At 39.2% G+C, this 14,708-nt stretch overlaps 1 protein-coding gene across 2 annotated transcripts in view; it reads right to left on the reverse strand.

The window, feature by feature from the left end:
- Window positions 1-14,224, reverse strand: part of YTHDC1 (YTH N6-methyladenosine RNA binding protein C1) — a 35,382-nt gene extending 21,158 nt beyond the window's left edge. For both annotated transcript variants that reach the window (XM_062198778.1, XM_062198777.1), the window contains exons 1-4: window positions 13,867-14,224; window positions 4,274-4,375; window positions 3,211-3,539; window positions 2,657-3,089 (exon numbers count right to left, since the gene is read on the reverse strand). In XM_062198778.1, the coding sequence (XP_062054762.1) occupies window positions 2,657-3,089; window positions 3,211-3,539; window positions 4,274-4,375; window positions 13,867-13,894 (892 nt within the window). In that variant the 5' untranslated portion in view covers window positions 13,895-14,224. The remainder of the gene's footprint in view (window positions 1-2,656; window positions 3,090-3,210; window positions 3,540-4,273; window positions 4,376-13,866) is intronic.
- Window positions 14,225-14,708: the final 484 nt, after the last annotated feature.

Consider the following 14,708-nt stretch of genomic DNA (forward strand, 5'->3'; position numbering starts at 1 on the left):
GTATTTGTATCAGAAAATTAAGCATTTTCAGTAGCCTGAAAAGGTTTGAATTACTTGTCATGAAAGAATCATTTTAAGCTTAATTCGGACCTTTACAAGCACAGATAGAAAGACATGTATGAAACTAAGCTCTTCTGTCTCTCCTGCTATTTTAATTATCCCACAAAAACCTCCTTTCCTTTCTAGGTAGGAGATAAGAAGGAATATGGAAAGAGAAAATGTACATACTTATTTTTATAGAAACAATGCAAAGCTGAAAAATAATCATCAGTGAGCATACAGAGAATATCTTCCTTTATACCAACAGCTAACTATTTAAAAATCTTTAAACAAATTATTTGCCTTAATCCTCAAAACAAGTTCATGAGATAGTCTCATTTACATATGCAGAAACCTCAGCTTACCTGTTCCTGAGTACAGGAATCTAGACTCAAAAGGCAGGTATTCTGGCTTAAGAGTACAAGCCCTAAGCTCTTCTCTTGAGTGAATGGAAAAGATATTTCACTACTGTTACTGAATGGGGATTCTAGGTCTAACTAGTTTTAGTAGGCTTTTTGTTCCATTGCTTTTTTCAAAAGTGTTGACATGTTTTCTTGTAATTTTTCCTCCTTGGATATTTGATCAACAGATTGAGGGTAAAACAGCTCTTGTTACTGGTTAACAAGAGGCTATGTGGTTCAAAGTACTAAAATGATCTCTCACTAACATAATGCAGAAAAAATAACAGAAGCAGAAGATCCTGCCCAACTCTTTTTACATAATGTTGAACACAGCATTAAAATGAGATCTCCAAGAAACTTTCATCTTGTTTCTATGAGTAATTCCTACTGCTCTCAGGTTAATGGCACCTCCCCCAAATACTACTTTCAGGTTAAAAGAACAATTAAAGTCATACCAAGTAAAGGTTTGTATCAACCACTGTGTTGCTTTTAATTTTCTTAAATTACAAAAAATGCTGAGAAAAAAATTAGGTAAAGTCAATTAGAATCTAGGAAAATCATGATGCAGAAACTAAACTAGAATCTCTTGTATTCAAAAACTGGCTTCTCATAATCAAGAAATTCAAAAGCCATTTCATATTTCTTTCACATAATACAAACAGAAAACCACAAGAAAAATAATTTCTTGAATAAAATGTAGGATTTCATGTTCCAATGATTCTTCCAGGGAAAATCTGTGTATTTTCCTCTATAAGGAAAATAAAGGTTGCAGGTATCTCTTTTAAGAAAATAAATTTTTCTATTAATAGTTTTAATATCAAGATTCATTACAAAACTACAGGCTACCAATTTGAAATGTCTTCTCCATAAAAATAGTGTCATCAAGTACCTTGCTACAGCTCCTGCATAATCTAGGAACTTGCTAAACATGCAGATTATTTCAGGTTCCTATCCAGCTTACTTTTTTTCACTTATCTCAAATGCTCAAGTCTATGCTGCACTGTTTCTCACAGAACTATCAAAAAGAAGAGTCCTCTAACAAAAAATATTCCCTCTTCCTATGGGTAACTTCAAACATTTTCCATAATAAATGAACATTCACACATACTGCCAATGCAACTTGTGTTCCCTATTTGCTATCCTAAATTTTAGAAGACAACATAAAAAGCATGATGGGAACATAGAACTGAAAATTCCAAAAGTTTTTACATAAAACCTAACTGCTCATTTATTCCGTTTAACTTTTTCAGTTCTCTTCAAAAATCTACATTCCCAAATCCAGAACTCTGGGAAGAAAAGATGAAAAGCACTTCCATTGCCTATCACAAGAAAACAGCTGGCCATTTGCTCTGTTGCCTACACTATACCAAGAATATGATCTACTAATAACAATTATAAATGATATAATTTCATAGTAGTGAAATTATATACTTCCAAAAATATAGAATTTTTCTTTCATTCTAATATTGAACACATAGATAGCCACGAGACTATAAAAAGCAGGGATCTAGAAGTAGTCCAACCTTGTCTTGTACCCTCTGAATTTTCAAAGAAAAGGCTCACTCCCTCAATCTACTGACTCCATCTATCAGACTCACATTTTTGTCTCACTGCTCAACAGGCACAAAGAGGTAAGGTACTGAAGGTATGATCCTAGATGGCTTTTACATAACCTTTCTACAAGAATTATACTCTTCTTTTTAAACTTCCACTCTCTGTAGTATTAAGTCAACACATAAGTATAGAATTGGAAGACAGGTTTATGCTCGCCCAAGAAAAAAGAAAATGTGATTCTGTTACAACATGATGGAACTCTAGAGGTATTCTATTCTGGAAATATTATTATACCTAGTAGGCAGGTTTTATTCATCAGTATTTAATAAATAGTTTTCAATTAATATGAAAACCTAAAAACTTACAGCACTAAAACCTGAAATGCATGTCCTTATAGTGAAACAATTGGACTTGTATTTGCTTGTAACAAATCAATTTGTAGCTGGGAAACACCTTTACTAAATATGTACATCTTACTCAAGATTATTCAAATGTATTCAAAACACTCAATAGCATAGGTAACTTTGAAACACATCAAGACAACCCTATTAATATACCTTATCTCCTCAAACATTTTACATAATCTAAACATACTCAAGAATAAAACCAATCATATCCTTAAAAAAAAAAAAAAAAGACAAATTATATACATAAATTAGTACCTGATGCATCTGTCCCTGAACCAGATCTCACAGACCCATCTGTGAAGGAAACAGATTCAGAACCAGAATCACTGGCCTCACTTCGAGTGTCATAATCATTTCCCTCCTCCTTTTGGTCTCTCTCATCCTGCTCATATTCTTCCTCCTCTTCTTCTTCTTCCTCTTCCTCTTCTTCCTCCTCCTCTTCTTCCTCCTCCTCCTCTTCTCCATCTTCATCCACCTCTTCATCTTCCTCTGCATCCTCTTCTACCTCTTCATCTTCCTCCACATCTTCTTCTACTCCTTCCTCCTCATTCTCAGTGTTGTTGCCTTGCTCATCAGAAGAACCACTGCTGCCAGTCTCATGATCAGAGCCAAATTCTTCAGAGTTCACCTCTTCCTTAGAAGACTGGCTGGATCTACTTGCACGTCTATCCACTTCAAGCCCAATTCTCTGATGTTTAAAGAAAAAGGTAATCAGCAGTCATATAACACATAAGGTCAAGGTGACTAAATAGTTCTAAAGCCTCAAAAAGAATCGTTTTTTGTTTTATATTTGCAATAATATTTACTACCTCAGAACCATCTGGTGTTGGGGATTTGGTCCTCCTTTCAGGATCTCTTTTGCGGAGACAAGTTTTTTCAGGTTGACTCTTATAAGGTTCTCGGGAGGCACTGCTTGACAGACGAATTTTCCGATCAGCATCTAGACGCTTGCTTCGTTCAGATCTTTGATATTCCTCATTTTTATACTCAGTGACTGATTTTCCTTTTGTACTAACTATTCTTTTGTTATTACTAACAGATGAGCTCAGTGGTTTAGAAATCAATTGTCTTGAATGTACAGAAGACTTTTGTCGCTTGGGATCAGTAGATTCCATTCGGTCACTTTTTCTTTTTGATCCTTTAAAATAAAATTTAAAGAGAAATATAAATGTATTTGTAATATTCACATTTATTTCACCAAAGATTAACAGACAATATTTACATCAGGAATAAAGGAAGTCTTATTTTCTAAAAACATCTTCTAAAATATTTTTGTTTCAAAGTTAATCTAAAACAATTATAAAATATAAGAGAAATCTATATACTTCAGAAGTTCCATATTTTTTTTTTTTTAAAGTATTTTATTAGGGACCGGTGCCCTGGTATAGCAGGTAAAACTGCCAACCGTAGCATCAGCATCCTATGTGACCACTGATTCAAGACATGGCTGCTCCACTCCAATCCAGCTCCCTGTTAATGCACCTGGGAGCACAGCAGACAATGGCCAAACTGCTTTGGCCCTTGCACCTGTTTGGGAGACCTGGAGGAAGCTCCTAGCTCTTGGCTTTGGTCTGGTCAAGCCCTGGATGTTGAGGCCATTTGGGGAGTGAACCAGCAGATAGAATCTCTCTCTCTCTCCCTCCCTGTTTCTCCCTCTGTGTAACTCTGCCTTTCAAGTAAGTAAATCTTTTTTTAAAAGTAGATTACTTTTGTTTATATGGAATATGGTATTATCAGTTTATTATGCTTTTGGTGCTAACTGCCTCAAGAACAAGTACAAAAACAAAAGTAAAGTCATTTTCTTAAGAAATGAAATATCCTCTATTCATAGTCCTTGTTATTTTAACAAAAAAAAAAAATTGGAAATCTTACCCTTTTTCTCATTTTTATCTTGTTCACTCTCTGGATTGTACAGTTCATCATCTTGTTCAGGTACTTCAGTCAAAATATCATCTAAAACATTAAGTTCCCCATCTGTAAATTTAAAAATTAATAGGGAAAAATTAGTAACCATTAAGCATTTATTTTTGAGTACTAAGTATGAGAACAAAATCCTCCATGAGTTTTTATCTTTGGATCACAACACACAATTAATTCCTATAAAATAACACAATGTAAAGGACACATAACTCTGGTCTACAAAGTCAGGAGCAAAAACTTCATGTTATATACAAAATACACAAAAAAATTCAAAATTGCTATATTTTTCTACTTTTAAGCTCTAATTTTTATGGTGACTTTAAAATGTGTATAATGAATACTGAAATATCTATATATACACATATACATATATTTATCAAGATTGTATACTTCCCATAAGATTTCAAAAGGAAACTACTAACTTCACAGTGAACAAATCTGGCAAATGCCATCGTAACCAAGTAACCAAAATTAGCATCCCTAATTAAATGGGACAAATCAATTTCAGGACTTTCTGGTAAGAACTGAGAGTAAAACACATCAATGATATTCCTATGAAAAATGCAAAATATGAACCTATACATGAGGAAATATCAAACCCAAAAGAACAACATCTAAATATGTCTCTATCCTGAACACAAAGGAATTATTGCACATTAACAGAAACTAAAGAAACGTAACTGAATACAGTCTGAAAATTATGTTTGCAGTCGCCAAACAATGGACTCCTTTGGGTGGTACTGATGCTGGTCTAAAAATGAGTTAAGTACAAAACAAGTTGCTTTTACTTTTGTTTACTTATTTTTTAAATGTTATTGAAAAGCAAGATACTCAAGTCAACTAAAAAGGCTTCTCACATCTCTACATTTATGTTTTCGAGAAAGATAAAATTCCCACAAGATTTGAGTTTTAGCAAATACCATTTCCAGATGCTAAAAGATAAAAACAAAACGAATAGTTTCATAGAAGTAACCCAAGTTTTGCAAGTTTTAATTATTATTGGCCAAAGGTCTCTTATCAGTACAAAAGTGGATCCAAGAGATCTTGACAGAACCAGAAACATTTGTTGAAGACAGGAAGAAAAAATTTATACTATCCCGAAAAAAAGACAATTAACTTACTACAGTAATAGGTAAAACTCTTCCATGAAATCACCAGATCTCAACTAGAAATATCACCTCACAGCCTGAACATTTACCTGAAATTATATATTTTCTATGTGCTAAATTTAATATAGAATTATGCAGTAGGTTAATTTAAATCAATCTATATTTCAAGAATATGTGTAAATTGTGGTTTCACTATAAAAAAAAGTCTTTAAAAATTTCTAATTCAGTTTTATGAAGTACCTACATACTTTTTTTTTTTTTTTTTTTTCTTACAGGCAGACTGGACAGTGAGAGAGACAGGGAGAAAGGTCTTCCTTTTTGCCATTGGTTCACCCTCTAATGGCCGCCGCAGCCGGCGCACCACGCTGATTCGAAGCCAGGAGCCAGGTGCTTCTCCTAGTCTCCCATGTGGGTGCAGGGCCCAAGCACTTGGGCCATCCTCCACTGCCTTCCCGGGCCATAGCAGAGAGCTGGACAGGAAGAGGAGCAACCGGGACAGAATCCGGCGCCCAGACCAGGACTAGAACCCGGTGTGCCGGCGACGCAGGCCCAAAGTACCTGTGTACTCTTTCAAGATAAACATTAACATACTCACTTACTTAAATATCTTGTCACTTTTGACATTTTATTACTTATACATACATCATATAAACAACAATATGAAACAAATAAGGCATGCTTTACCATCTTTGCAGATAAGGAAATAGAAGCTCAGAAGTTCAAGGTGACCATAGATATTTTGCCCAGTAATGGATGGATGAGTCTGGAATTCACACTTTCTAAATCTATGGTTAACTTAGATGCGGAGCATCAACAGCAACTTTAGGGGCAGGTATTTGGCAAAGCAGTCAAGTCACTACTTAGGATGTCCACATGCCACATCAGAGTGCTTATTTCAAGTCTTGCTTCCTCTACTTCAGATCCAACTTCTCACTAACATGCATCTAAGTACTTGGGTCCCTATTTATCCACGTGAGAGACCCAGATTGAGTTCTGGGCTTCCGGTTTCAGTATGGCCCAGCCCTGGCTGTTATAGGCATTTGGGGAATGAACCAAAAGATGGAAAATCTCTGACTTTCAAATAAAACAAAAACTAAATAAAAATTTAAGTCATAATACAAATGCAAAATATTAAACACATATGTACAAGATTAATTTCAAACTATGCACAAGAAAGCACTCTATCTCCAACACTGTAACGTCTTAAAGTTACTTGAATATCTGAGATCAACCATAAATCCTCACTTTATGGTACCTACATTTTTATCTATATTGTACATAGCATCAATGAGCTAACTCTATGGTTTTATAACAAATTGGCAAACTAAAACCTCAAAGACAAGTATGGCTAATAGCCTATTTTTGTATGGTCTGCAAGACAAAATAGTTTTTACATTTTTAAAGGCATTTTATAGAGACATTTTTAAAAAGACAAAGAAAAATATATACCAGAGAATCTTTGGAGTCCACAAAGTCTATCTGCCCTTTTACAAAAAGTGGTGCTGATCCCCAATATAAGTGACCACATTTTGTTACCTTTCTTCAACACTAATAACACATATCTTAACTGAAATACGATATACATGGGAAAAGAGATAAATCCAGGTTATCCCTTATGAGTTAACTGAGAAAGTCCCAGTTTTTCTGAGCTCAGTTATTTACCTCTGATAAGAAGCATTTAGAATAAAAAGATCAGGGACCAGTGCTGCATGTAGCAGGTAAAGCAGCTGCCTAAGGCACCAGCATTCCACATGGGCACTGGGTATGCCCCAGCTACTCCACTTCCAATCCAGCTCCCTGAAAGCAGTGGAAGATGGCACAAGTGCTTGGGGCCCTGTACCCACACGGGAGACCTGGAAAAAGCTCCTGGCTCCTAGCTTCAGATCGGCCCAACTCCAGCTGTTGCAGGCATTTGGGAAGTGAACCAGCAATGGAAGACCTCTCCCTCTATCTCTAACTCTGCCTCTCAAATAAAAAAACAAATTTAAAAAAAAAAAAAAAAAGATTGGACTTTTCAAGTAGATGCAAGTAAGTAAATAAAGATTTTTTTTTTTTTTTTTTGACAGGCAGAGTGGACAGTGAGAGAGAAACAGAGAGAAAGGTCTTCCTTTGCCGTTGGTTCACCACCCAATGGCCAGCTCGCTGCGGCCGCCGCACCACACTGATCCAAAGGCAGGAGGCAGGTGCTTCTCCTGGTCTCCCATGGGGTGCAGGGCCCAAGCACTTGGGCCATCCTCCACTGCCTTCCCGGGCCATAGCAGAGAGCTGGCCTGGAAGAGGGGCAACTGGGACAGAATCCGGTGCCCCGACTGGGACTAGAACCCGGTGTGCTGGCGCCGCAAGGCGGAGGATTAGCCTATTGAGCCATGGCACTGGCCAATAAAGATTTTTAAAAAGGACCAGTATTTGGGAAAAGAAAAGGAGGGTAACCATACTAATCTCCTGTAGAGTTGACCGCTAAGACTTTCACCAGCATTGTATTCCAACAAACTGTGCCCACTTCAATCCTTTAGCTAATGACGAGGCTACATGATACACAAAATCTGGTCCAGAAAGAAAACATTTTTTCTATTAAATAAACATATACCTGTACCAACTATCTACTACAACATAAAATATTATCCAAAACTTGGCAACTTGAACAATAAAAATCATTTTTCATTATTGCTCATGGTTAAGAGGATCAACTAAGATCTTTCCTGTGTCTGCATTCAGATGATGGTTAGGGCTGGAATCATCTCTAGGCTCCGTTCATTTACATGTCTGGTACCCAAGCTGAGAAGGCTGAAAGCAGTGAGGCTTCTCAGGTACTTCTCTCCAAGGTCACTCTCCACTAAGGGACTTCAGAGTACACTGTGATTTAGGGCTGACTGTAAATGTGTACGTCCCAACAGAGGAAGAAGCAGGCAGATGGCCAGTAACATTACCACAGTATTTTTTTTTTTTAAATAGACTCAACCACAAAAGCCTCACCCAGGCTCAAAGAGAAGGAACAGTTTAACCTAGTGGTTGTGGTTAAGACACAGCAGTGCATCAACACTGGAGTGCCTGGATCCAATTCCCCACTATAGATCCTGCCACCAGTTTCCTGCCAATGCATACCCTGAGAGGCAACAATGATAATGGCTCAAGTAGCTGGATTCTCATCACCCATGTGGGAAGACATGGATTGAGTTCCCAGTACCTGGCTCCAGCCCTAACCCAGCCCTGGTCATTGCTGACACTAAAGAAGTGAACCAGAGATGGAAGCTTCGCAAAAAATAAAAATAATATTAAAGAACATATTTTCTATTTGTTGTTGGGAATAGTGTTAAAAAATGGTAGATGATTTAAAAACTACCACATACAGTTTCATTGTAATAACTCTAATTATAATAAACTGGCTCTAAAAGATCTTTGTTAACCTGCATGGTATTGGATTATAAAGTGAATTTAATCTGCTTCCTCTGGCCATTTCCCTGACTGGCTAGAAAAAGTAAACACTACATACACTTTAATTCACTTTTTTCAATTTAGAAAGAATGCACTAAAAAGAAAGAGAATATTCTCTCCAAAGCAACAGCTATTAAAAACTATCATCTCTACTGGCCTATCATTCCTGGAAAGAAAGAATTATCTCTTTTGAAAAATAAAGTAACACCCTTCAGGTTGACTATCCTTAAAATGCCTCAATAAATGTTATAAGTCATTTTCTTTACCCTGAAATTTAACTTTCATGACCTAAATTTAAAAAGTATACCTCCTGTTACTTCGCTGTAGTCTGACAGCATCTTCCCAATCTAAAAGTGCTAACAGTAAAATGAACAAAGATTGGCAAATGTCAAAAGCTCTAAAAATGTACAATTCTTGTACTATAAAAATAATATTTTCAAGGGAATAAAGTGCTTCACATTCAACATTTTACTGAAGTCCTTATGAAGACTATACAGACATTAAAAATTATTTTAAAACTTCTCAAAACATTTCAAACTTAAGATATCACAAAGGCACAGATATTTTTGCACAATGTGCCAGTACAATGAATTAGTCAATAAAATAATGCTTCATTAAACAGTATCTCTATTCAGACCTAAAGTTCAAATATATAGAAAAATTATACATTATCAGTCTACAGAATGAATCCAGGCTTTGGATGCTTTGTTGTTAAAAACTCACTTTTTTAAAAGGCTTTAGAATACCAGACTTTCACCTGAAAATAATAACATATACTAATGGGATTTAAAAAAAAAAAAAACAGAAATTTATTTCAAAGAGCAGAGTTATACAGAAAGAAAAGAGAGCAAGGAGAGACAGAGATCTTTTCCTGCTGGTTCACCCCCTCAGTGGTCTAAAGGGCTGGGGCTGGGCCAAGCTGAAGCCAGGAGCTTCTTCCAGGTCTCCCATGTGGGTGCAGGGGCTGAAGCTCTCAGGCTATCTTCTGCTTTCCCAGGCACATTAGCAGGAAGCTGGATTGGAAGTGGAGCAGCCGGGTCTCAAATCAGCACCCATGTGGGATGCCAGCACTGCAGATGCTGGCTTAACCTATGATGCCACAGCACCCGCACCTATATTAAGGTGTAAAAAATTAACTCTATCTGGGACAGAGTCATTTCTTTCAATCCAGAAGCTTTAATGCTACAAAGCCAGAAAATAACAAAGTACTATTTATTTTAGGGTGCAGCACCAGACTTAGTATTTGAAGAAAGAAAACATAAGAGGTTAAATACTTTACATTTTGTTTTCCAACATAAGCCACCAAAGTACATTATGGCTATTTTTTTAGTTCACTTAACACAGTTTTAGTGGACATCTGCAATGGAGAAGGATTTCCTGGGACCCACCCTTATGTTACCTGCAGGATATATAGTTTATAAGAGACTAGTCTGCCAACTACATTGCCATTCAAAACTGTAATTCCTCCATGAAGCTGGCAGTCTTATATTTCCCATGCCATCCATGAATATCAATTAAAATCCCAGATATAGTTAACATTTCTACCTTTCTTCTATTATATGTATTTTACCTACAAGATCATTTACTTACTACTCTATTTTATATAGCCTTATGGTATTATACTGAACCAGGAAAACAATTTTATCCTAAGTACCTACTACAGTTGATGGCCATAATACAATTACATGGATATGTGTATATATAACTGTGTAATCTTTCAAGCTTGTGTAAACTTATTTTTCTATAACAAACTGAGAAACTCTCAGTTTTGGATTTCACACTGTACATGCCATGTAACTAGTCAGTTACTTAGAAAGTTCAACCTTGTAAATATTTAAAGCATTGAGACAGTTACTATACCCTATGAACTCGGTCAACAAGACAAATTTTCCTTTGCCTTCATGACTCTTCCAATCTGATGATGTAGAAATTGTAGATGGGGCAGGTGCTGTGGCACAGCGGGTTAACCCCCTGCCCTGAAGCGCTGACATCCCATATAGGCGCTGGTTCAAGACTCGGCTGCTCCACTTCTGATCCGGCTCTCTGCTGTGGCCTGGGAAAGCAATGGAAGACAGCCCAGGTCTTCAGGCCCCTGTACCCACATGGGAGACCCGGAAGAGAGCCTCCTGGCTCCTGGCTTCAGATCGGAGCAGCTCCGGCCATTGTGGCCAATTGGGGAGTGAACCATCAGATGGAAGACCTCTCTCTCTCTCTCTCTCTCTCTCTGCCTGCCTCTCCTCTTTCTGTGTAACTCTTTCAAATTAATAAATAAATCTTAAAAAAAAGAAAAAGAAAAAGAAGAAATTGTAGAAAGCATGTTACCTATGAAAGCAGCAACTCATACATATATTTTGGATAGATGTAACTTTTTTTTTTTACAGGCAGAGTGGACAGTGAGAGAGAGAGAGACAGACAGAGAGAAAGGTCTTCCTTTTTCCATTGGTTCATTCCCCAATGGCCACTGTGGCTGGCGCACTGCATTGATCTGAAGCCAGGAGCCAGGTGCTTCTCCTAGCCTCCCATGCTGGTGCAGGGCCCAAGGACTTGGGGCCATCCTCCACTGCACTCCCGGGTCACAGCAGAGAGCTGGACTAGAAGAGGAGCAACCGGACAGAATCCGGCGCCCCGACTGGGACTAGAACCCGCTGAGCCTAGATTTAACTTTTGTAACTATTCTTTGTAGAGAACTTTGTGAGAGCTGAAGAAATAAAATTTATACAAGATATTTATAATAAAAAGATGTATTTTCTTCTTTACTTAGAAAAATGGCATTTACTCAACAACATTCTAACACCTTTCAGATCCACTCTGAACAATCACAAGAATCACAGTCAACTTGCAAACTGTCAAGTTAAATAGGGCTCAGCTTCTAGGTAAGAGTATCATAAAAGCATAGTAAAAATTGTATTACACAGCTGATGTGCCAATTCAATACTTCAACAACTCCATCATCAATAGATCTGTCAGGTGATTAATATAGTAATTGAAAATTGCTGCAATTTAGACTCAAGTACAGGATCATTTAAGAAGGATCTTAAGGTCTATGACACGCCTAAGATTCTCACAGGATTTATCAACTTCCTAATACTCCTATGAGATAACCTGACAGTAAGTACTTAGATATCCATGTTTTCTTGCTTAAATTTAAAAGAATAAACACTGGTTCTAATTCTGGCTATAATTCTCAGGGGTGTGCCAATGATCAAGTATATGATATACCCTTTAGATTATTCAAGAACGCTTCCAAAATAAAATAGCAATTCCAATAGGTATCAGCTAGCTTTCCATGTAGCCCACAGAAAACGTTTGTTCTAAACCATAAAGCCAACCTTAGACCTTTTTAAACTAAGAAGTTCAGTTTTGGAAATTGCTATTTAAGACAGTAAACAAATGTGAGGCAAAGAACACTCACTGAAGTTGGAAAACTTACCCTAAGTATTAATGGATGACATTACCAATTCTCTAATAGTTAAAGTTTATGTATTTGGACTGCATCACTATCACAAAATCCATTTCTAAAAAACAAACTTTTAAATCATCTACTTTCTTTACATTATAATCTATCCTACTACTGACTTGCATGTTTATCTTGATGGATTCTTCAGAAGCACTGTATTTTACTCATTTTTATATTTGGTCCATCTTATCTACCACAACCATCACAGACTCCCATGCACAGAATTGCTCATCGATTACATCCTGACAGTCAATCCAATGTTTACTGAATTCTTATTAAAATCATTACTGATTAAAAGCAGCTTCCTTTACTCATTGACACCACATTATCATATCTACATTCCTTTCAGATTTCTCCAAAAAATAAGGGAAAGGAGACTGGGGAAACTTTTTAGGACTTACTTGAAGGACAGAAAATAAAAGTTATAATCGAATCAACGAACTGCTTTAAGCTAACCCCCACTCCACATCCCAATTTTGTCCCTATCCTGAAGTAGTTCACTGAAGTATGAAGCGTCTTCTGATGTAGAAGCCGGAAAAGCTGAAGAGAGGATTACAGGTCTAAGGCAATGGGACTAGACCCCATCTGACAAATCCCCATCCCAAATCAATTAGCCCTAAGGAAGAGACCTGTGAGACACAGGGTAGCAACAATACCATATTTTCATCACCTATCAATACCTGTGCAAGACTACCACGGTGTTCTTCAGGCTTAAAAGATCTTAATGTAACTCTAGGTTACCCTCCAGAGAAGTAGAGATGCAGGATCTACACCAACCTCTCTGGAACCAAGGGAGTTCAGTATTTCAGAAAACCTGGCGTCTCATTCTAGCAACATCAGTTCTTCTATTTTATTCCTTCAATTTTCTTATACATGAAAAAATCTGTTCCTGGTTGCACCCTCTGATAGCTCGCGCACAAGGTGTTTCCAGTAAAACAGCAGCCAGGATTTTTTTTTTTTTTTTTTTTTGGTCAGGTCTAAGTCACATAATCATCTTTCCAAACGTCATACTTCTCAAAAATAAGAGTTCAAGGAACAAAACGGGCAATTCTCGACACTTCAGCTGCTTAACCGAGAGCAGGCCCAATTGTAGACGCTTCTCCAGATTAACTGTCCACCACTTCCGCATTTACTCAACGACCAGCGTCTATCGTGACATTGAGCTTTCAAAATCTGGCCCACCAGAAAAGGCTGTTCTGGGAACACGCATTACACCCGCATAACCCCACCCCACCAGGAAGTCAACCTAGAGGCCTGCAACTCAGAAGGGGCCCTCTCAGCCGCTCCCCGGACAGCTACACGGAAAGTCAGGCGTGGAATCCGCGTCAAAGAAGCAGCCTAGGCGAGACTCGGTGATAGGCCGCAGGGCGACTGAGGACGAAAGGGCAGGCCTGGCGTCCGCCAGTGGGTCCCAGGGTCTCGGAGTCGGCCAGCTCCGCGCGAGGCGAGCTGACGGACCCAACCCCCACCGCGCCCCGCAACGACGACCCCCGCCCCGGCCCCACGACCAGGCCCCGCCTCCGCCCGCCACCTTTCTCCGCACTAACCTTTCTCCTCCCGGCTGTCGGCCGCCATAGCTCCCCGCGGGTTGCCGCCGCCGCCGCCGCCGCGGCTAGGATGCGACTCACACAGGCGCCGCGGCCCCGGCAGCAGCCCCACGGGCCCGTCCGTCAGCCCGTCCTCCGAGCTGCGCCCCGCACTCCTGCGACTCACCCTCCTCCTGCCCGCTTCTCCCCTTCCTCCCTTCTCCCCGTCCCTCCTTTCGGCCTCCGGCGGCCTGGACCCAACCTTCCCGCAGGGGCTCAGAAGCGGGCGGGGGTAGGGGGAGGGAAGGGAAACAGATGGCGACGGCGGGCGGCGCTAAAATGGAGCCTGCTTCCTGCGTGAAACAATCCCGTTCCCGAAGTGCCCTGCGCTGTTTACGCTCCGTTCCTCTCTTGGAACGTCACAGTGCGGAGCGGGGCGGGGCCTGCGAGGCAACGTGACGTGACGTAATCGCGTAGCCCCGCACCCCGGATGTGCCGGAGACGAGTCTTGTTTCCAGTGACGGGGATCGGCGCGCGTCTTTGGTTGTGTGAAAGCCCGGGTGGCGCCGTGACCTGAAACGCTTGGTGGAGTCCGCGGCGGGCCTCCTCACCTCGGGGGAGAGGTGCTGCAGGTGGCTCTGCAGGGCCCTGATGAAGTTCGGAAATGAAGTTGTAGGACCAAGCTCTGTGCTTTCCCTGTGCGGAATGTGCTGGAACTTTCTCATTTGGGGTCCCAGGCTTACCAAGGGCAGTGCAGCCTACAACTCAGTTGTAGTGACAGAAAAAAGTCTCTTTAATTAGGAAAGCGAATGATACTGTTTTAACATGGTTTTATAATTTATATAAAAATTTAAAATATTTTA

This window comes from Lepus europaeus, chromosome 8 (genome assembly GCF_033115175.1).
Source record: "Lepus europaeus isolate LE1 chromosome 8, mLepTim1.pri, whole genome shotgun sequence".
NCBI lineage: Eukaryota > Metazoa > Chordata > Mammalia > Lagomorpha > Leporidae > Lepus > Lepus europaeus.